At 36.2% G+C, this 23,878-nt stretch overlaps 1 protein-coding gene across 7 annotated transcripts in view; it reads left to right on the top strand.

Moving 5' to 3' along the window:
* SCEL (sciellin) overlaps positions 1 to 21,357 on the top strand; it is a 119,184-nt gene extending 97,827 nt beyond the window's left edge. For all 7 annotated transcript variants that reach the window (XM_070471538.1, XM_070471537.1, XM_070471535.1 and 4 more), the window contains 6 exons: positions 8,457 to 8,549; positions 9,741 to 9,812; positions 11,817 to 11,891; positions 16,614 to 16,722; positions 18,834 to 18,936; positions 20,331 to 21,357. In XM_070471538.1, the coding sequence (XP_070327639.1) occupies positions 8,457 to 8,549; positions 9,741 to 9,812; positions 11,817 to 11,891; positions 16,614 to 16,722; positions 18,834 to 18,936; positions 20,331 to 20,347 (469 nt within the window). In that variant the 3' untranslated portion in view covers positions 20,348 to 21,357. The remainder of the gene's footprint in view (positions 1 to 8,456; positions 8,550 to 9,740; positions 9,813 to 11,816; positions 11,892 to 16,613; positions 16,723 to 18,833; positions 18,937 to 20,330) is intronic.
* Positions 21,358 to 23,878: the final 2,521 nt, after the last annotated feature.

The raw sequence follows: 23,878 nt of genomic DNA, 5'->3' as shown, positions 1-23,878 counted from the left end.
TCTCAAGAGTCTTCTCCAACACCACAGTTCAAAAGCATCAATTCTTTGGCACTCAGCCTTCTTTACAGTCCAACTCTCACATCCGTACCTGACTACTGGCAAAATCATAGCTTTGACTAGATGGACCTTTGTTGGTAAAGTAGTCTCTGCTTTTGAATATGCTGTCTAGGTTGGTCATAACTTTTCATCCAAGGAGCAAGTGTCTTTTAATTTCATGACTGCAGTCACCATCTGCAGTGATTTTGGAGCCCCCCCAAAATAAAGTCTTTCACTGTTTCCATTGTTTCCCTATCTATTTGGCATGAAGTGATGGGACCAGATGCCATGATCTTAGTTTTCTGAATGTTGAGCTTTAAGCCAACTTTTTCACTCTCCTCTTTCAGTTTCATTAAGAGCCTCTTTAGTTCTTTTTCGCTTTCTGCCATAAGTGTGGTGTCATCTGCCTATCTGATTTTGTTGATATTTCTCCTGGAAATATTGATTCCAGCTTGAGCTTCATCCAGTCCAGCATTTCTCATGATGTACTCTGCATATAAGTTAAATAAGCAGGGTGACAATATACAGTCTTGACGTACTCCTTTCCCAACTTGAAACAAGTCTGTTTTTCCGTATACACTACTATGTGTGAAATAGATGACTAATGAGAACCCACAGTATAGCAGTGGAGAAGAAAATGGCAACCCACTCCAGTATTCTTGCCTGGAGAATCCCCTGGACAGAGAAACCTGGTGGGCTACAGCCCATGGGGTTCCAAGTGTCGGATATGACTGAGTGACTAAGCACCCTTGCACTGTATAGCTCAGGAAACTATACTGAGTGCTCTGTGGTGACCTAAATGGGAAGGAAATAAAAAAAAAGAGGGGAATATGTACATGTATAGTGGATTCACTTTGCTGTACAGTGAAAACTAACACAACATTGTAAAGCAACTATACCCCAATGAGAATTAATTTTAAAAAAGAAGAAGAAATTGAAGTCATGCTGCCAAAGTTAAGTCAGATAGGACAATGAAAATCTACATAAATCTGTTAAATTGAGACTTGTTTTATTTTATGAATGTATTTACTCTGTATAGTAATTGGATATCCCCAAATATATATGCAACCTGGTTAATCATATTCAAAGTTGTAGACCATCACCACTATCACTTTTAGAACATTTTCATCACCTCAGAAAGAAACACCATGCCCATTTGCAGTCATGCATCATTTTCCCCCAGCCCTTAGCTCTGGACAGCTACTAAGCTACTTTCTGTCTTTTTCAATTTCTGATTCTGGACATTTCATATAAATGGAATAATAAAATATGTGGTCCTTTGTGACTGACTATTTTCGCTTGACATAATGTTTTCAAAATTTACCAATGTTGTAACATGTCTCAGTATTTCTTTTTATTGCCAAATTTCACATATTCCATTATGTGAATAGACAGAATTTTATCTATTCATCAGCTGATGGGCATTTGTGTTGTTTCCACTATCAGATTGTAATTCACTATTATGAACAATGCTGTAATCAGCATTCATATAAAAGTTTTGTGTAGAGGTTTTTCATTTCTTTTGCTAGGGTATATACTTCAGTTAAGTTCAGTTCATTTCAGTTTAGTCGCACAGTCATGTCCGACTCTTTGCGACCCCATGGACAGCAGTACGCCAGGCCTCCCTGTTCAGCACCAATTCCAAGAGTTTACTCAGACTCATGTCCATTGAGTCAGTGATGCCATCCCGCCATCTCATCCTCTGTCATCCCCTTCTCCTCCCACCTTCAATCATTCCCAGGATCAGGGTCTTTTCAAATGAGTCAGTTCTTCCCATCAGGTGGCCAAAGTATTGGAGTTTCAGCTTCAACATCAGTCCTTCCAATGAACATTCAGGACTGATTTCCTCTAGGATGGACTTAGGGAGGGTATATACTTAGGGAGTGGAATTATTGGATCCTATAGTAACTCCATTTGAGGAACTATCAGTTTTCTTAAATCAGGAGTACCATTTGATGTTCTCACATCAAATGTCTGTGTATAAAAGTTTTAGATAGCTAAATTTTCAAGGTAAATTTCCACTGCAGAAAACATTTTCTCAAGTGAAATTCCATTTGGAATTTTGTAAGTTCCAACATGATATTTAGTTTATAGTTTATGAATATATAGTTTATATATATATATCTCCTCTCCCTCTTGAACCTCCCTCCCCTCCCCCCATCCCTCTCCTCTAGGTCATCACACTGCACCAGGCTGGGCTCCCTGTGTTATATAGCAACTTCCTACTAGCTATCTATTTTACACATGATATTGTATATATATATATATATATCAATGCTGCTTTCTCAATTCATCCCACCCTCACCTTTCCCCACTGTGTCCATGACTCTGTTCTCTACTAGGTTCATCAGTACCATTTTTCTAAATTCCATATATATATATATATATATATATATATATATATATATTTTCCAATACTTGTTTTTCTCTTTCTGACTTACTTCACTCTGTATAACAGGTTCTAGGTTCATCTACCTCACTACAACTGACTCGAATCCATCCCTTTTTATGGCTGAGTAATATTTCATCACATAGGTGTAGCACATCTTCTTTAACCATTCATCTGTCAATGGACATCTAGGTTGCTTCCATGTCCTGGCTATTGTACATATTGCTGCAATGAACACTAGGTTACATGTGTCTTTTATTTATTTTTTTTTTCCATTTATTTTTATTAGTTGGAGGCTAATTACTTTACATCATTGCAGTAGTTTTTGTCATACACTGAAATGAATTAGCCATGGATTTACATGTATTCCCCATCCCAGTCCCCCCACCCACCTCCCTCTCCACCCAATCCCTCTGGGTCTTCCCAGTGCACCAGGCCCGAGCACTTGTCTCATGCACCCAACCTGGGCTGGTGATCTGTTTCACCCTAGATAATATACATGTTTCGATGCTGTTCTCTTGAAACATTCCCACCCTCGCCTTCTCCCAGAGTCCACAAGTCTGTTCTATACATCTGAGTCTCTTTTTCTGTTTTGCATATAGGGTTATCGTTACCATCTTTCTAAATTCCATATATATGTGTTAGTATACTATAATGGTCTTTATCTTTCTGGCTTACTTCGCTCTGTATAATGGGCTCCAGTTTCATCCATCTCATTAGAACTCATTCAAAGGAATTCTTTTTAATGGCTGAGTAATATTCCATGGTGTATATGTACCACAGCTTCCTCATCCATTCGTCTGTTGATGGGCTTCTAGGTTGCTTCCATGTCCTGGCTATTATAAACAGTGCTGCGATGAACATTGGGGTGCACGTGTCTCTTTCAGATCTGGTTTCCTCAGTGTGTATGCCCAGAAGTGGGATTGCTGGGTCATATGGCAGTTCTATTTCCAGCTTTTTAAGAAATCTCCACACTGTTTTCCATAGTGGCTGTACTAATTTGCATTCCCACCAACAGTGTAAGAGGGTTCCCTTTTCTCCACACCCTCTCCAGCATTTATTGCTTGTAGACTTTTGGATTGCAGCCATCCTGACTGGCGTGTAATGGTACCTCATTGTGGTTTTGATTAGCATTTCTCTGATAATGAGTGATGTTGAGCATCTTTTCATGTGTTTTTTAGCCATCTGTATGTCTTCCTTGGAGAAATGTCTGTTTAGTTCTTTGGCCCATTTTTTGATTGGGTCATTTATTTTTCTGGAGTTGAGCTGCAGGAGTTGCTTGTATATTTTTGAGATTAATCCTTTGTCTGTTGCTTCATTTGCTATTATTTTCTCCCAATCTGAGGGCTGTCTTTTCACCTTGCTTATAGTTTCCTTTGTTTTGCAAAAGCTTTTAAGTTTCATTAGGTCCCATTTGTTTATTTTTACTTTTGTTTCTAAAATTCTGGGATGTGGGTCATAGAGGATCCTGCTGTGATTTATGTCGGAGAGTGTTTTGCCTATGTTCTCCTCTAGGAGTTTTATAGTTTCTGGTCTTACATTTAGATCTTTAATCCATTTTGAGTTTATTTTTTGTGTATGGTGTTAGAAAGTGTTCTAGTTTCATTCTTTTACAGGTGGTTGACCAGTTTCCCAGCACCACTTGTTAAAGAGGTTGTCTTTTTTCCATTGTATATCCTTGCCTCCTTTGTCGAAGATAAGGTGACCATAGGTTCGTGGATTTATCTCTGGGCTTTCTATTCTGTCCCATTGATCTATATTTCTGTCTTTGTGCCAGTACTATACTGTCTTGATGACTGTGGCTTTGTAGTAGAGCCTGAAGTCAGGCAGGTTGATTCCTCCAGTTCCATTCTTCTTTCTCAAGATTACTTTGGCTATTCGAGTTTTTTTGTATTTCCATACAAATTGTGAAATTATTTTTTCTAGTTCTGTGAAGAATACCGTTGGTAGTTTGATAGGGATTGCATTGAATCTATAGATTGCTATGGGTAGTATAGCCATTTTGACAATATTGATTCTTCCAATCCATGAACACGGTATATTTCTCCATCTGTTTGTGTCCTCTTTGATTTCTTTCATCAGTGTTTTATAGTTTTCTATGTATAGGTCTTTTGTTTCTTTAGGTAGATATACTCCTAAGTATTTTATTCTTTTTGTTGCAATGGTAAATGGTATTGTTTCCTTAATTTCTCTTTCTGTTTTCTCATTGTTAGTGTATAGGAATGCAAGAGATTTCTGTGTGTTAATTTTATATCCTGCAACTTTACTGTATTCGTTGATTAGCTCTAGTAATTTTCTGGTAGATTCTTTAGGGTTTTCTATGTAAAGGATCATGTCATCTGCAAACAGCGAGAGTTTCACTTCTTCTATTCCTATCTGGATTCCTTTTACTTCTTTTTCTGCCCTGATTGCTGTGGCCAACACTTCCAAACCTATGTTGAATAGTAGTGGTGAGAGTGGGCATCCTTGTCTTGTTCCTGATTTCAGGGGAAATGCTTTCAATTTTTCACCACTGAGGGTGATGCTTGCTGTGGGTTTGTCATATATAGCTTTTATTATGTTGAGGTATGTTCCTTCCATTCCTGCTTTCTGGAGAGTTTTAATCATAAATGGATGTTGAATTTTGTCAAAGGCTTTTTCTGCATCTATTGAGATAATCATATGGTTTTTATTTTTCAATTTGTTAATGTGGTGTATTACATTGATTGATTTGCGGATATTAAAGAATCCTTGCATTCCTGGGATAAAGTCCACTTGGTCAGGGTATATGATTTTTTTAATATGTTGTTGGATTCTGTTTGCTAGAATTTTGTTAAGGATTTTTGCATCTATGTTCATCAGTGATATTGGCCTGTAGTTTTCTTTTTTTGTGGCATCTTTGTCTGGTTTTGGAATTAGGGTGATGGTGGCCTCATAGAATGAGTTTGGAAGTTTACCTTCTTCTGCAATTTTCTGGAAGAATTTGAGTAAGATAGGTGTTAGCTCTTCTCTAAATTTTTGGTAGAATTCAGCTGTGAAGCCATCTGGTCCTGGACTTTTGTTTGCTGGAAGATATCCTACATGTGTCTTTTAAAATTGTGGTTTTCTCAGGGTATATGCCAAGTAGTGGGATTGTTGTATCATATGGTAGATTTTCCCTAGTCTTTTAAGGAATTTCCATATTGTTTTCCATAATGGCTGTATCAGTTTACATTCCCACTAACAGTGCAGGAGGGTTCCCTTTTCTCCATAACTTCTCCAACATTTATTTTAGTAGATTTTTGGATGGTGGTCATTCTGAATGTTGTGAGGTGATACTTCATTGTAGTTTTGATTTGAATTTCCCTAATAATGAGCAATATTGAGCATCTTTTCTTGTGTTTATTGGAAATTTGTATGCCTTTGGAGAAATGTCTGTTTAGGTTTTCTGCCCAGATTTGATTGGGTTGTTTGTTTTTCTGATACTGAACTGTATGAGCTGCTTATATATTTCGGAGAGTAATCCTTTTTAAAAACGCTTTTAAAAGCATACAGATTATTTAATTGGTTTCCAAAGAATTGTTTCTCTACCTATTTCTATGATTCTAAATAATTTTAAAAATTAGTGTTACCGCTTACTGACGTCAAGATAGAATTTCCTTAGTAAGATCTATCACCATCTCATGAAAAACAAAGAAAGGTTTATCAACTATCACAGACCCTAAGACATGGTGATTATGTGGAAGTCATATCCTGATTTGGATCTGAAATTGAGAGAGGACATCAGTGAAAAAACTGGTAAAATAGAAATAAGTCTGTAGTTTTGCTAATGGCATTGTACCAATGCTAATTATTTAGTTTTGACAAATGGATCATGGTTGCATGAGATGTTAGAATTAAGAGATGCTGGGTGAAGAGTATACTGGAATTCTCTGAACTATCATTGCAATTATTCTATACCTTTAAGATTATCCAAAATAAAAGATTTCTTTTTTAAAAATTGTATTATCCTCCCAAATTACAAGAGGAACCAATCCCAGAACTTGCTGTTTCACATTCCAAATTTATTTACTAACATCTGATTTTTATTGACAATTATAAATTATTGTCATCAGTATTATCGAAAACACCACTAGGAAATGCTACTTGTGTTAGTCTGCTCAGGCTGCCATAACAAAATACCACACACCAGGTGTTAAAAGACAGAATTTATTTTCTCACTCTTTTGGAGACTAAAATTCTAGATCAAGATACTGTTGAAACAGGAGGAAGGGCACAGGGTACAACCTTAAAAAGAATGACATGGCCACAGGACATGAAAAAACTGGTTGAAACCAACTAGGTCCAAGATGGCTGAAGACTCAACTTCCGGTAGACCCTGAACCTCATTACATGCTCATTGTAATACACTGGCATATGCTCAACGACACACCCACCAGTGTCATGACAGTTCTGAGGCCAGCCATAAAGGGTCAAAAAGTGGGCAGTGGCCCAGTTCCTAGAAATCTCCACCCCTTCCCCCAAATAACTGGAATAACCTTCCCACTCATTAGCCTATGGAATTACCCAGCCCACTAAAACTAACCACGCCACATTTTGGGCCTCTCTCTTCTTGCCTTCTGAGATGGCCCACACTCTGTCTGTATAGTGTGCTTTTCTCTAAATAAATCTGCTTCGTACCTTTCTCTGAGTTCTTTCACGATGTAGCAAGAACATGAGATTCACAAGGAACGATGTCAGGGTTGGTTTCTGATGAGAACTCTCTTCTTGGTTTGCACATGACTGTGTCCGACTGTGTCCTCACATGGCCTTTCCTCTGTGTGTCCACAAGGAGAGAGAGAGCAAGCTCTAGTACCTCTCCCTCTTCTTATAAGGACACCCTGTCCTATGGGATTAAAACCCCACCCATATGATTTCACCTAACCTTTATTCCCTTTTTATAGTCCCTGTCTCCACATCACACTGGGGTATAGGGCGTTTTCAGTATAAGAATTTTTGGCAGGACACAATTCAATCCTTATCAGAACTGTTTGCAAAATATTTCTGTTCCTATTACAGGTTTCACAAACTGGTAATGTTTGATTTTACCTTTCTGAGGGCAGTACAAACACATTTCACACTCATTGATAACCTCTGTCTTTTGAAACTATTTGCTGAAATTGGGTTTTGTATTATTTACTGTATGATCTGAATATTTCCAAATAGTTCCTAGTTAGGTCTATTCTGAAATGACATATTCTAATGATCACATTTGAGAATCTTATAATAATATTCATTCTATTTTCTCATTGCCAAGTGTCTTTTGAAACATCTGTCTTAAAACTAGAAGATGGTTTTCCACATGCCAGAGATGATAATATGTGAACAATTGTTTTTCTCTTCTTTAAAAGCTACCTGGAAATGGCAGGAACAGGCCAGTCAAGAATGATAAATCATGATTAAGATCTAAATCTCCTCTTGATTTTTATGTCTTGCCTTTGTCAGAGTTTTCTAACATGGGGAAAGAAAAAGAGCTAAAGCTTTCACTATGCCTATGCTAATTTTCCGCTGTTTCATAGGAAAAAAGCAAATATGCCTACACTTTGTTGAGCATAGTGACATTTTTAGATTAGCAGAAATCTAGGTCAAAGTTTTTAGCAATCTTCAAAGTACTGCTTTTCTGTTAAAATGGAAACTGGAATTTCTCAAAGCAACCCCCAGATAATTTTCATTAAATAGATAAACTCCCAGATATGTTGTACATGAAAAACTTTCAAAAATGGCATTGGTGCTGTGAGAATGTTACTTCAACCAGTTTCATATGGTTCCTGCCCTTGGTTAAGAAAGTATTCTGTCCTACTGTTAGATAATGTGACATGTGCCTATAGATTATTCATAATGGGAAGACAGTTGTGTCTATGGAAGAGTAAAATAGTACATGTATTCTGTCTGTGTATATGTGCAGAAACCAGGCAAATAGAAACAGCTTTACTGTATGTTAAGAAAAATGTTGTTTGAACAGAATTTTAATAAAACAAAAATCCTCTAAGTGGCTTTGATTTTAAGTGCCAAATATTTGCATTTGCTTTCTCAGGCAAGATGGCCAGGTCACTGGATCCACTGAGGCTTTAATCAGCCCATCCTCTAGAACAGCTGCCTATTCTCGTGAAGCCAGGAAGACGCTCAGGTACTGTGGTCAATTATAGAATAAATGACAGGACCATTCTCCTTCTGGCTTTTTTTTCTCCTGTTTTTTTTTTTTTTTAAGAAAACATCCACATGGAACCTGATCCTTCCTTTGAAATACAGAAATTTTTTAAAAATTTTGCTGTTGTTTTTATGTATTTTTTGTGTTCCAATAAAACTTTCTTATTTTAAATGTATTTATTTTTAATTGAAGGATAATGCTTTACTATATTGTGTTTGTTTCTGTCCTACATCAGCATGAATCAGCCACAGGTATACATATGTCCCCTTCCTCTTGAACCTGCCTCCCATCTCCCTCCCCATCCCACCCTCTAGGTTGTTACAGAGCTCCGGTTTAAGTTTCCTGAGCCATACAGCAAATTCCCATGGGATATCTTATTTTATTTATGTTAGTCATATGTTTCCATGCCACTCTCTCCATTCGTCCTAACCTCTCCTTCCTCCCTGCTTGCCCATGTCCATAAGTCTGTTCTCTAAGTCTGTGTTTCCATTGCTTCCCTGCAAATAAGTTCATCAGTATCATCTTTCTAGATTCTATATGTATGTGTTAATGTATGATATTTGTTTGAAATGCAGAAATTTTTAATTTTAACTAGTGGCTTTATAGGCTTATACAAAGGTGTTGAGTAAACATCTTGGTCATTGGTAAGTTGTCAGTTAAGAATAAGTGTAGGAGTGATTTTTCCTTAGAAAGTCTGTAATTTAAAAAAAAATATGATTGTGACATTGACATTGACATCCTTAGGTAGATTTAAAGGTTTCACTGAATCACGTGTTATCATGTTGGTTAATTAAGGTCCACTTTTTGTCTGAGATTTGTGGGGAAAGCAATGGTTTGGAAGTTTGGATGAGACATTAGGGTAATAGACACTAAAACATAGTACACAAGTATTCAAAGTAAGCTGCATGGTCTACAATAGATTTGATGAGTGACCGATTTCATAGTAGTATTCTGGAATTAGGCCAAAGCAGTAGAAGTTAAGACAAAATGGGAAACATAAATAAATTTTTCAGAAATGGATTAATACCAGTTTAACATTTATATTTCAAAGATTATAGGTTAGAAGGCGTATATGAGCATTTTCTTTTCATTGGATTGGATAATTGCCTTGTTAATTTGATTATCCTATAAACAAACTTTAAACATAAACTCAAATGGTTTGTATTGCAGCTCCAATGCTGAAACCAGGCATGCAGGACCAAAGGATACAGTTGTGTACACAAGGACGTACATGGAGAATAGGTACTGGAAATTTATTTGAAGTATTTTGCTTTATATATTTTATAATTTTTAAATAATCTGTGTTTAAGAAGAAATGTCACTTTTTAAGGTATGCTTTTTTTTTTTCAAATAGCAGACCATTTAAGAGAGTACTGAGTTCTAGATATATATTAATAATTCTTTATAATCTTTCCGTTATCAGTAGTCGTAGTGTTAGTCGCTCGGTCGTGTCCAACTCTTTGCAACCCCATGGACTGTAGCCTACCAGGGTCCTCTATCCACAGGATTCTCCAGGCAAGAATACTGGAGTGGGTCACCATTCCCTTCTCCAGAGGATCTTCTCAACTCAGGAATCAAACCCAGATCTCCTGTGTTGCAGGCAGATTCTTTACCGTCTGAGCTACAGGGAAGTCATATTTTTAAGTAGTTGTCAAATAATCATACAAAGTCATAGGACAGACTAAATAATATATTAATATAACACACGTATACATCATAGGATAGTTATTTGAAAGTAGTCAAATAAACATACATGCCCATAATGAACCTTATAAAATCACACAAGTATTCCTGTGCTAATTTTGGAGTCACACTTTAATTAAGTGTTTCTATTGCTCACTTCTAATCTGAAACAAGGGGTATAACTTTTTAGTAAATATGCTCAGGCCCAGGAACTCTGCTGCCTAATGTGATGGATGTCGAGGAAAATGTCCACCAAGGTCAGGGATTCACAAGTTATTCAGTTTTTCAGGAGTCTATAAAAAAGAATTAGCCTAATTGTGGCATAGGGTAACAGTGGGGCATTCAGATATGGATAAACTATAGGCTGTATACGTGTTGATCATCATCCAGTTCAAAGAGACCAGAGAGCAGTGTACAGGGTGGGGGTGGAGCTGCCATAAATTCAAGGTGTGTCAGGATTTGAGCAACCTTCCCCGTCAAAAGGATTTTTCAAACCCAAGAAAAAATTTCCTTGTGAAATGCAACCTCAATCTTGATTTTCCTGCTTAATCCAATTCTCCCTAAAATCGACAGTGATTTAGAATCAAATCTGAGTTTGTCATTTACTGACCACGTGGCCTCAGCAAAGCCACTTGACTTCAATTTCCTGTCTCAATTCAAGTCTCAATTTTCTGACCCATAAAATGGGAATGACTATATATGTGTCATGCATCAGTATGCACAAACTCACTTAGCACTCTGGGCTCTGTGTTCCATAAAGCAATTTCTCTTTCTGACAGCAACTGCCTGTAGGTTGTTTGGAGGGAGAGAGAAATTTCTCATTAAAAAATCCCAGGTGAGGCATGTGGAGTTACCCCTCACTGTATGAAATAAAGGAACACATTGCTTCCGGTCCTCATATGTTCCCAGGTAGCATGCATACTGGGGAGGCAATTACAGGCAGCCAGTTAGTGCAATGCATTCTTCATCTGTCTCCAGGAGCGAATGACAGTTACTAACTGGAGCGGAAAGGGAACAAAGAGGACTTTCAAAAGTTACAATATTTTTTGCTGTATTCTAAACAATTCTTGGATGTTTTCATGTAAAAATAAAAGCTTCCAAAGTTTCCCCTAAAGGTTCAAAAGTATTTCTCTATGTGAATGATGTCTGTCTATATTTGCTTACACTGAGTATAGTCGTGCTTTGTGTATATTCTTTATGTTAGAACAGCAGAGACCTTTCTTTTAGTAAAAATAAAGGAGGTGCAAGTACAAATTTTATGAAAAACGGCTAACTACTATTCTCGCTTACACTTGTGCTTGTGATCTCCTTGCTCCATTCTTTATTTTGGTGGATATGTCGACTTATGTCACCTTGGAGGTAACTTGCATATCAATACTTCTCCAGGTTAAAAAAAAACAAGTTAGTACATTGTCCTGACATATAACATCACAAAGAATAACAATAGTGTGTGTGTGTGTGTGTGCGCGCTTCCTTGCCTACATAGGTGTATTAATATATATCAATACTTCAACACTAGGGAAATAGCCCAGTTCTCACATGTCCATATGTGCTTGTTTCTAGCAAATCACCCAAGGATGGATATCAGGAGACTGTCTCTGGAAAATACATACAAACTGTTTATTCAACTTCAGATAGGTAAGTGTATCTGTACTTCCTACATACAAGTATATATATATACCCATATCCACACGTATATTAATAAACATATGCATTCTTGGACTTCCCTGGTGGATCAGACGGTAAAGACTCTGCCTGCCCATGCAGGAATTCCAGGTTCGATCCCTGAGTCAGGAAGATTCCTTGGAGGAGGGCATGGTAACCCAGTCCAGAATTTTTGCCTGGAGAAATCCATGGACTGAGGAGCCTTGTGGGATATATATATATATGTGTGTATTTACTTTTATAAATAATATGCTTTTATTATATATGTGTATATGTACTTACTTATAATATATATTTAATATATTTTTAGTATATATATATACCAAAGTATTACAAGTAGTATAAGTATATATATATATATACTATATATATACACTAAAGTATTACAAATATTTAATATATATACTATATATATATGCTATTATATACTAAAGTGTTACAAGTATTGTATATCTTGTACCAAAGTATTACCAAATACTAGTAAATTACAAGTATATATATATATATATACTATATATATACACTAAAGTATTACAAGTATTTAATATATATACTATTATATACTAAAGTATTACAAGTATTATATATCTTGTACCAAAGTATTACCAAATACTTGTAATACCAAAGTATTACAAGTATTACAAGTATATGTATATATATATATATATATATACTATATATATACACTAAAGTATTACAAGTATTTAATATATATACTACTATATACTAAAGTATTACAAGTATTATATATGTATCTATCTATAAATATATACTAAAGTATTACAAGTATTACATATATTTTATATATATATGTATATATATATAGCATTCTTATTGTCCATTGAACTTGGAGATGGCCCTCCTGAGAGTGATTGTTCTACTGCTGATTGTGTGAGTGGAAGAAGTACAACCACCTCTGCACCCAGGAGTTTGTTCCTTGGCTTCCTGGCTGTCATTCTCTGATTTTGATGTACTTTGTTGTAGGAGAGCTTTCTGTGTTTTCCAGCTATCTCCTAGGCGAGTGTCTCGGCTGTAGATGATCCCTGGAGTCCCCGTTGCCACCACATTATTAGCCTCTAGGCTTCCCTGCATCCCTAGATCGTGTCCTCAGCCCTCTCTCCTTGTGGTCTTCTAGAGCCAGCTCATCTTACAAACAGCTGCGTGGATGCACTTTCTGTGACCCACTCCAGGCATGGGCTCAGTGCCCAGGAGGGAGGGTTAGGGTGAGCATCAGTTTAGTGCCAGTAAACTGACCCCAGGCTTTTGCTCTTGATTACTCTCTTTTAGCATGTAATGCTCAGTGGGGCAAATAGGTGACACCCATGTGACACAAGTCTGCAGACTTCCAGCAGAGAAAATGAAAATAAATAATTCATGTTGCAACCCAACCACTGGAAACCAGCTGTAAGGCAAATGTCTGATATTCTGTTGACAGTGTTTCTCTATCGCTGGTGCTGAAACAAGGCTCACTGAGGGTCAGGACATATTTTTATGCACAGCCTCAGCTTGGAACACAGTCCTTGGCACCACACAGATACTCAGTAAATGACTCCAGAAAAAAAAAAACCACACCTATGTCCCATTTGCTAAGGGAAACATAGATGAACCAGGCATCAAAATTATATCCTCTTTTGGTCACTTTTGTGAGATCTTGTATTACCAAGGGTCTTCTGAGTGTCTTGCCTTTAAGTCATAGCTCTTTGATGTGGCTACCTGAGCACCACAAATACTGTCTAGATAAGCAAAAAAAACCCTAAAAAACCAGAATTAGATTTTTCAAAATACTCTGAAAAGATCTTCAACTAATAGTATGATCTTAGTAAGGACATCAGCAACTTCAGAGTTTGGTGGGTGCATATTTTAATGGTTAGCCTAAGTGAAGGAAAACTTCCTTCACTAAAGTATTGCTCTTTGTATGAAGGATTTCACTCTTGTTCTCCAAGCGGTCCTTGAAATTTTTTCAGTCACCAGAGCAAAAGTCAATTCTCCATTAAAGCCAGTTGGTCAGGTAACATTTTCTGTTGATTATTCTGAGAAATTAGCTGTTTCCCCATAGTTCTTATTTAATCACGTCAATCCCATTTAAAGTCAAGTCATTAATGCAGTTATAAAAAAGAACAAAATAATGTCATCTGCAGCAACATGGATGTACCTATAGATTATCAACTGAGTGAAGTAAATCAGACATAGACAAATCTATGGTGTCCGTCATATGTGGAATCAGAAAGGGTACAAACGAACTTATCCACAAAATAAAGATAGAGTCACAGATGTAGAAAACAAATTTACCAAAGGATAAGGGAGGGAAGGGATAAATTGGGAGATTGGGACTGACATATATATACTATTATATATAAAATAAGGGATTCCCAGGTGGCTCAGTGGTAAAAATATCTGCCTGCCTAAGCAAGAGATACAGGAGACATGGGTTTGATCTCTGAGTCAAGAAGATCCCCTGGAGAAGGAAATGGCAACCCACTTCAGTATTCTTGTGTGAAAAATCCCATGGACAGATAAGCCTGGCGGGCTACAGTTCATGGGGTCACAAAGAGTCAGATACAACTGAGCAACTGAGCATGCACACACATTAAATTATTAGAGTATGAAAATTTATGGCTAAGAGACCCAGTACTAGGACAAACACTAAATTGAGTGTATTTTCTTCCTAATTGTACCCAGGAACTAAACATTGCTTCAATTTATGATCACAATTTAAATTCTTAATAAATTTGAGTTCTAAGTCATGTTATATGTACTTTCATCACTTTAAGTGGTTTCAAATCATTTTCTGCATATTAAGTTTATAATAATGATTGTATTGGAAAATGCACTAAAAGTGCTGTGGTCTAAGCTCACACACACACACAATAAAGTGGTCAGTGCCGCTTTATAGGATAAAGACGGAAGTCCTCTGCACAGGATTTATGGGCCTTCAGAACCTTGTCCTGCTGATTAGTGACTAAAGATCCACCACTCCAGCCACCCTCATCGTGTCTCACCTTGGCACGTCCTGTCCACTCTGCTTAGAACCCTTCCATCACGCCTCTGCCCCGCTCACTTTGAGAGCTCCTTCACCTTCAAGCTTTAACTCACCTGGCACTTAAGCTGACAAGCCTTTCCTACTTTAGCCCAGAGATGAGTTGTCCATCTGGCTGTGCTCTCCTCACTCTTCACACGTCCGTAATACATGGCCATTATCCAGTCACCTGGCTACCCCAGGGGAAAGAAAGCTTCTCCTTGAAGGAGACCTTCTCGCTCTTCTTTATATTCCCAGCTCCTCTCTCAGTGTCTCTGGAATGCAAGGATGCTAGAGAGTGCCTGCTTTCTGCTCTTGAAGAGCTTATAGTCTAATAGGGGAAATTTAAACCTGTGTGTACATACGTATGGGCTTCCCCAGGGACTCAGTCGGTAGGGAATCCGCCTGCACTGTGGGAGACCAGGGTTCGATTCCTGCCTCAGGAAGATCCCCCAGAGAAGGGAATGGCTACCCACTCCAGGATTCTTGTCTGGAGAAGTCCGTGGAGAGAGAAGCCTCTCTTACCCCCTCCTCCTGTCCACTTTCCCTCCTCTCTGCTTCGAGTCCTGGTCCTGATGATAGGATTGACCGTGGTTTCTGACCATGACCAGCTCCTTATCATCTAGTGAGCCCAGTCAACGGGCAGGCCCAGAGGCAGCACATGGCCCTGTGGCCGTCTGCCTTCATTCGCATCCTGCCTCCGCCACTCACTGGCTGCATGACCTACCCTTCTATGCCTCAGCTTCCTCTTGTGTACAATAAAGATAAAAATAAGAGTTACCTGCTTCTCAGAGATGTTATGAAGAATAGACAGGTTTATATAAGCAAAGTGCATGGAAAATGTGCTGCACATGTTAAGCATATTAGCACTGTAAGTATTAGCTATTTTATTTCATTACCCCAGTACTTTGGAAATTTCAGGCTTTTATGCTAACACCCTGAGACTAGTAAACACTGCCCAAGGTGCTATTTAAGACTATCTAAGACCTTCCAAAAGAATAAGAATCACATAGTTATTAGCCCTTTCTTAAGGCTCTAATGTGACTCAAGGGCTTTAGAACTTGCTGATCACTTATTTATTATTGAACGTTATTTTTCCAAAGTAAATAGAAAAGAATTTTTGTCACTAAAGTCACCCTAATATTCTGAGTCTTGCAATGACACCAAGAAAATCAGCAAGGGAGCATTTTGATGATTCTGGACCCTATAGTCCAGGGTATCCATCATTTGTGAGTTTACCAACACATTCTTGAATGGATTTCTATTTTTGTACTACTGAATGTCTAAGAGTTAAATTTTTATATTAATCTTCAACCTAATTTTTCTATGATATATGTACATTAATAATTTAAAACCCTCTTCTAGCTTCAAGGGGGTACTTATGACCTAGTTCAATTAGGAAACTGTGAACATCTTTACCCTGCGCAGATGCACTTTTGATTACTAATGAATTAATAATTTGAAACTGCCTTTTATGTTAATTCTTTGATATCATTCTGAAACAACTAGAAGAATCCAGTCTATTACTAGGATAAGTAAGTCCTCAACTTTCCTTGATTTTTACACAATTTACTAAAGTATCAATAAAATTAACATGTTATTTCCATATGATTTTATGGGGAATACATTTGTCTTTTGCATGATGACAAATTTATTTTTAATTGCTTACATCTCTATAGGTCTGTCATTGAGAGAGACATGTGCACTTACTGTAGAAAACCCCTGGGCACGGAAACCAAGATGATTTTAGATGAATTACAAATTTGCTGCCATTCGACTTGCTTCAAGGTATGCCTATGTTTGTTGTATTTAACTCTCATGCAAAATTGCATAATGACTAGAATAAAAATAATTATCTAATGGAATTTATGAGATGAAGTTAAAACTTTCAGAAACACTGTCATGCACATTAATAATGAACTGTTTAAATATTTCTCCGAGTTCTCAGCCTGAAACTCCAAGATTTATAATTACTCTCTTGACTTTAGGCTTAGTTGATTACTGACATGTTGATAACTCTTATTCTACAGATTTAAATCTATAAAGAGATAAACACTTGTTCTCTTTAGAAAAGTTTTTGCAGCATTTTCATAAATCATACATTGCATTAAATATATAATGAAATCCAAAAAGGAAAAGAAACTTTTGAGAAGAAAGTTACTGGCTTCTTACATCCTAAAATTAGGATTGATGGGCTTAACAATAGTTAAAACTCAGTCTGCCTTTGAGAGCATGATTAATTATAATTAAATATGGCTTAGTAGAATAATAATAATAATAATAAAGTGTACATAGTAGAATGCTTCACAATTTGTGCCTTCACATGCCATTTCTTTTACTTTCACAGAAGTTTTAGGTAGGTCAACAATATAGTTATTGGTATAACTAGGTGAGCACTTAACTAGGAACCTGAAGACCTGAGTTTGAGTTCTAACTGACACTACTTGTGGCCATGTGACTTTGGACAATCACCTAAATTAGCTTAGCCTAAGTTTCTTCATCTGTAAAATGACATAGCTGATTAGACCAGTGGTTTCTCAACCCTGGATGAACATTATAATTGTCCAGGGAGATGATGAGAAGAATAAAATGCTTGGGACCAGGCCCAGTTACATCATGAATCTTAGAGATGATTTCTGGGCATTGGTGTTTTTAAAGCCTTCTTAGATAGATCTAAAAGGCAGCCAGTTTGAGAACCACAGCCTGAATCTATGGGTCCTTTCTAGTGCTGATAGATTCTATGATTAATGCAAATTATCTGATTCAGTCAAGTAGATGTAATATTAGGCTGGCCAAAAAAGTCCATTTGGGTTTTCCAATAAGATGTTATGAACTTTTTGGCCAGCCCAATACTTCAACACTTGATTGCTTCTCTTTCAGTTAGCTTCAGGCAATGACACAAAGTAATAAAAAATTCAGTGCCTCATTTTGACACAACAAAATTAAAATTTAGGCCATCATATATAGAATTCTATATAAAGTATGACATGAAAATTTCATAATTATTTCATTATAGGACAGGAAAATTTCCTTTAAGTTATTCAAATTTACTCAGTGGAACAAAAATTAGTCTATGGCTCTTTATTTAAAATTATTATGCACAAAACTTTTTAAAGAAGAAAATTCTCCTGATTATTGCCTTTGGTCAACAGGAATAATTTCCATTTGCTATATTTTAGATGATTTATTTCTATTGTCAATTTAATTATAAAACACTACTGAGAATAAAAATATCCCCACACTCCTAAGAAAAGACAGATTACTCTATAGCCATAATTATAGAGAATTACCTGAACTGGCTTAAACATGTCTAACTGATCTATGACAATTTGCGTCAATGAACTTGAGAGTCAGCCAGTTGGCAGTGGACTTCCTCCAGTGAGCCCGGGTTTAAGGTGGATGTCAAGCCTTTCTTGCCTCTTTAACCAGCATAGCTTGAAACAAATTTCCCCCTAAACTGTGTCCAGAGTCAGAAGTTTGTTTTGTCAATGACACTATATCTGGACAGCGTAGCTCTCCAATTAGTAAGCAAACAATAAATACACTTAGTGTTTTCGTTTGCAATATCCAACAGTGATCTTGTCTTTGGCATAACCAATTTTTGAAAATGTTTATCTACTCTATATTATATTTGAGTTAGGTAGAAACTTCAGTAGTAGGTATGCCCTGAAATGCATACCTCCATAGTAGAGGGATTTTTGAGAGAATTTGTTTGGAAAGTTTGGTGTGTGGATCAGACAAATATACTCTTATTTTCTCTCACAGTTCTCTTGAGGCTTTATCAGAGTGTTGCTATGAAGGATGATATGGAATAAAGTAAAAGGTTCTTTTTTTAATTCTGTTAACCAAGAATCTAAACTTCATATCTAATATGAACTTTATACATACCTTTCCTTTAGTGTGAAATATGCAAACAACCTTTGGAAAACCTACAAGCAGGTGACAGTATTTGGATTTACAGACAGACAATACATTGTGAATCTTGCTACTCTAAAGTTGTAGGTAAGTGTTGAGATCTGTGAGAAACTATCACTAACATTAATGAACTTTAGATATTGTTGAAAGATTTCAAAACTGGAAAGTATTTTATTAATTATATTAAAAATTCAGTTGCAGATACAATTGTAGCATTTCATTTAATCAGTCAAAATTTGTATTTTATTCTGATATCAGACCAGACATAGATACGAATAAGCATAGGTCATTTATTGTAGGAAATTTTCCAATTTTTGCAAACAAAAATTTATCTTCTTTGCTCAGCTCATTGTTAGAATTAAAGTGCATTTCTGTGAATGACCTTTTACATTTGCACTGGAATGTACTTTTATAATTTAATTTTGTTATTATACTAAATGCCTTTTAATGTTAATTTTAAATGGAAAATTTAAAGTTAATGGTATACAATTCTATATTAAATATAGCATCTAAGTTTTTTTTTTTTCCAGCTTAAGATCAATGTTACTATAATTTGGGCACTTAATTAGAATAAATTATGTGAGAAGAAACATTAAGGGCCTGCATTTTTAACTCATATTTTCAATAAGCTTAGCATGAAAGTTATAAAAGTTGATTTAAAAGATGTGCACAGTACAATATAAAAGTCTATGAAGCTTGATTAGTTTTTAAAGCCAGTATCAACATTTTGTTTTTACTTCAATAGTCAGTAGATGGAATAAGCAGGATAAATACTGGGGAGCTGGTCAACAGCACTGTGTAAAGGGAAGGTTTCCTGCCGGTGGTGAATGGAAAAGGAACATCTGCGGTTGTTATATGGGATCCAAAATATGGAATTTAATGACAAATGTGTGATATTAATGAGGTGCTTGAAGGCTACATCTGGAAAATGCTCTGAAAAATACTCAGAAACCCACATTCCATCAGGCTGCAGAATCGATGACAAGAACAAAGCTAATTATGTTCATACTTGGCTTTCTATTTTCTGCTTTCCCCAGCCATTCTTATATCCCTTTTTCTTCCTCATTGAGAAGACTTATCGGGATCCTTATCAATATTACATCAGGGGGCTTTGCTATGCATCTTAGCAGCTCTAAAACTTTCAGTCCCAAGAGTCCATGAAATGGTTTAGGAGATGTGGTTACCGAAACACTCAGATGTCTCTGTGCCTTCCTCCCTATCTATGTGCACTTTTATAGTACATAGAAGTTATCAAGACATGACTCTCAAACGTGTCATAAATATGAATATGGGGCATCAGTGCTTCATATTCACAGTATGACCAAAAGCCTTGCCACAGTGATGAATGCAGTAGATGGTAAAAGTAAACTGTTTAGTCCACCCCTACCCACACAGATGAATAATTATTTTTAAAACTTTGGTTATAAGCTTATTTTTGTACTGAATTTGTATATATAACTTATTTTCTTTACATTTTTCAGCCAAGTGGATTCAGTAATTCTGGCACATGAAAATCAAGAGGAAAGGATTCATCGAGGAATTAAAATTTTTATTATAAGAACATGTAGTCTAAAAAAGCTTTATACCAATGACTGGCTCTTTGTATAACAATTCTGCTATTGCATAAATAATATAATTGCTTATACTAAGGTCACATACATAACAGGAACCATCTGGTATCTGGTTAGATTTAGAGATAAAAAATTCAAGTAGTCTAGTTACCAGCATCAAAGGAAGGATGTTTCTGATGGCAGTGAGCATTGTCAGCCTTGACCAGGTCCATCTCTGCTCAGTATTAGGTTGTGCATCATGGTTTCCATTAGAGACTAGGATTGCCAATTTCTCATTTTCTGTTTCCCTAGGGATTTGGATTTACAGATGTTACTGACATCTTGACAAAACTATCAAGCAAGCAAGATATGTACATTTCTTATGTGCAAAAGAAATGTTCATAGAAATTTTGGCAGAAAGATAAAAGTCTGGCAGAAAGGTGATAGTGTATAATGGTGTATAGACCTCAGAAAATCACTTAAACTATTCAGATTTTGGTGCTATTATCTGTAACATGAGGAGAAATGGAGAAAATAATTTCTGAGGTCACTTTCTGCTCCAAAACTCTCAGATTCTAAAGCAAGTTTTTGTTTGATCTTTAGAATGATACCTGAATCTGTGTTTGTTAAGCATGTGGAACTAGATAGGATATCTAAACAATTTAATGTTGGTGTCATCCTTTAGTTTATTACAGATATAAGTTTTATAGAACATGTTTTATAAATACAAAGACATGCATTTATTGGTAATGGGTAAAAATCATATGGTATGTATAGCTTACATATTATAATTTGTTATGCTTTCTTTTCAAAATCTGGATATGTAAATGATCTATGAGAAATAATGGCAATGGACTAAAAGACATGTTCCTTAGCATGCCAAACCTATTCCTACTACATAGCACTTTATATTTACAGATGGCTTATAAAAATAAAATGAACTGTCAGTTACACAGAATCCTCTTGTGCGGCATCTATAAATGACATTGATACAGTCAAGTATAGTGATCGTAATTTATTGTATTCTGTAACTTTTGTCTTCTTAAGCCATAACATTGATTTTTAAAGAGCTTTTTCTTAAGGAATTGAAAAGTCAGTAATCTTGTGTGGAATTATTAAAATTGAGACATTGCACTTATAAACTATTTTATATGCATATAGGAACTGCTTCTCAAAGGAAAGCATATGGAACATTGAGAGAGGGTGAGATTCTAAGGGAGTTTAAGGCAGTTATATAAAACTGACAGACTAAGGAGATCAAAAAGATAATCATGTATTTTCTAACTGTTGCTAAATGTAAAGAATGATTCTTCCGTATAATGATTTCAAGCTTCTGTTCCTCTTAGACACTGGTCCACAAAGTGTTAAACACTAAATGCTTATCAAAACACAGCAATGTGTAATCTCTGTCCTATGGAGAGGAAGCCAGAAAAAACAATTAATAATAATTTGATACTCATTAATTCATGCTTGATGAGAAGTGGTGGTAATTGAGCCATATGTTTTATTGTTCTCTTATTACATGCTATCAGAGTGGATCAAAAGAAATAATTTTCTTAGAGTTGAAATTCGTGGCAGGAAAGGATGAGGAGAATAGTAGCCCTCTCTTTTATAGAAAGTGTATTAACATCTCAATGCCTTTGTAGTAATTAAAAATCATTTGAATATCATTTTTAAAGGACTCTACTGTTGAATGCTTCACTTCAAAAAAAAAAAAAAACCTAAAAGGGGCATAATTCTCACTTTTCTGTAGCTGTTTAATGGACCCTTTCTTCTACAATAATGTATTAAATTAAACCAAAAGCTGCTGTAAAAATAGAGTAGATACAGAGTGAAGAGAAAAGGGCTTCTGATTTTATCAAGTCCGCTTCATTATGTCTGGGATTATTTGCACCATAGGAATGACAGATTTCTAAAACAATTTGTAAGATCTCATTTTTATTTGCAGCGAATTATGTTATGATTGGCATATTTTTCCTGGACACAAGTGCCTACATCTCAGAATACCAGGTCCTGGATTCTATTACTAATTAAAGGATGTCTCTAAAAAATAATTAATTGCTCCACTATGACAGCATTCTTCTGAAAAACAACATAAAATTTATCTAGTAATCTTGGAGATAAAATCTGTTAAAATCTTTCTTTTTCTTTTATTAAGGCCAAGAAATAAAAATTTATTCAGGAAGTAATCTGTGCATCCCTAATTATTTGATTGCAATCACTGCTATAATTAGATATGAGTGATGAGATGGTCCAGTTCTCACAACTGGGGCACTCTCTGACTTGTTTACTATGATAGAAAATCATGAGCATTTGGAACATTTTCCAACTCAGCTTGATTCAGAGCTCTACCAAAACAAGTGACTGGCCTACATTGAGGCAAACTAACAATGTTAATGTTATTTTTTGTTGTTGTTACTACTGAATATACTGGTTATTTGGTATAATGTGAATAATTTTTAGTATTGTACCTATTTCATAACATTCAACAGTTCCCAGAGACCCTTGTTGTTCAGTTGCTAAGTCCTGTCTGACTCTTTGCAACCCCAATGACTGCAGCACATCAGGCTTCCCTGTCCATCACTAACTCCCATAACTTGCTCAAACTCATGTCCACTGAGTCAGTGATGCCATCCAACCATCTTATCTTCTGTCACCCCCTTCTTCTCCTGCCCTCAATCTTTCCCAGCACCAGAGTCTTTTCTAATGAGTTGGCTCTTCGCATCAGGTGGCCGAAGTATTGGAGCTTCAGCTTCAGCATCAGTCTTTCCAATGAATATTCAAGGTTTCCTTGAGAATTGATTGGCTTGATCTCTTTGCTGTCCAAGGGACTCTCAAGAGTCTTTTCCAGCACCTCAATCCTAAAGAATCACTTCTTTGGCACTCAGCTTTCTTTATGGTCCAACTCTTATATCCACACATGACTACTGGAAAACCCATAGCTTTTTCTAGGCAGACCTTTGTTGGCAAAGTGTTGTCTCTGCTTTTGAATATGCTGTCAGATTTGTCATAGCTTTTTTCCTAAGAAGCAAGAGTCTTTTAATTTCATGGCTGCAGTCACCGTCCGCAGTGATTTTGGAGCCCAAGAAAATAAAATCTGCCACTGTTTTCCATTTTCCTCCCATCTATTTGCCATGAAGTGATGGGACCAGATGGTATGATCTTAGTTTTTTGAATGTTGAGTTTTAAGTCAGTTTTTTCACTCATATATACCTGTATTAACTTGCATTGGCCACTTCCCTCATGAGTCTATTTCCTGCTACTTAAAGTGTGAGATTTAAAACATTGGTTTGCTGTTGTACCCACCAGACCAAACACTGCATGATTTATAAATCGATGCTTACCCCCTTCTCAGATGCCTCTTTCATTAGAGACCTAAGAGTTGTCAAATATTTTGTATGTGTTGCTTGTTGACTTTGTCACAACACAACTGTTGGACAACATTCTGATTTGCATTTACTGGATCTTTTTGTCCTGCC

This window comes from Odocoileus virginianus, chromosome 8, assembly GCF_023699985.2.
Source record: "Odocoileus virginianus isolate 20LAN1187 ecotype Illinois chromosome 8, Ovbor_1.2, whole genome shotgun sequence".
Classification (NCBI taxonomy): Eukaryota; Metazoa; Chordata; class Mammalia; order Artiodactyla; family Cervidae; genus Odocoileus; species Odocoileus virginianus.
The sequence above is the reverse complement of the archived record's forward strand: the minus strand, read 5'-3'. Positions and strand labels throughout refer to the sequence as shown.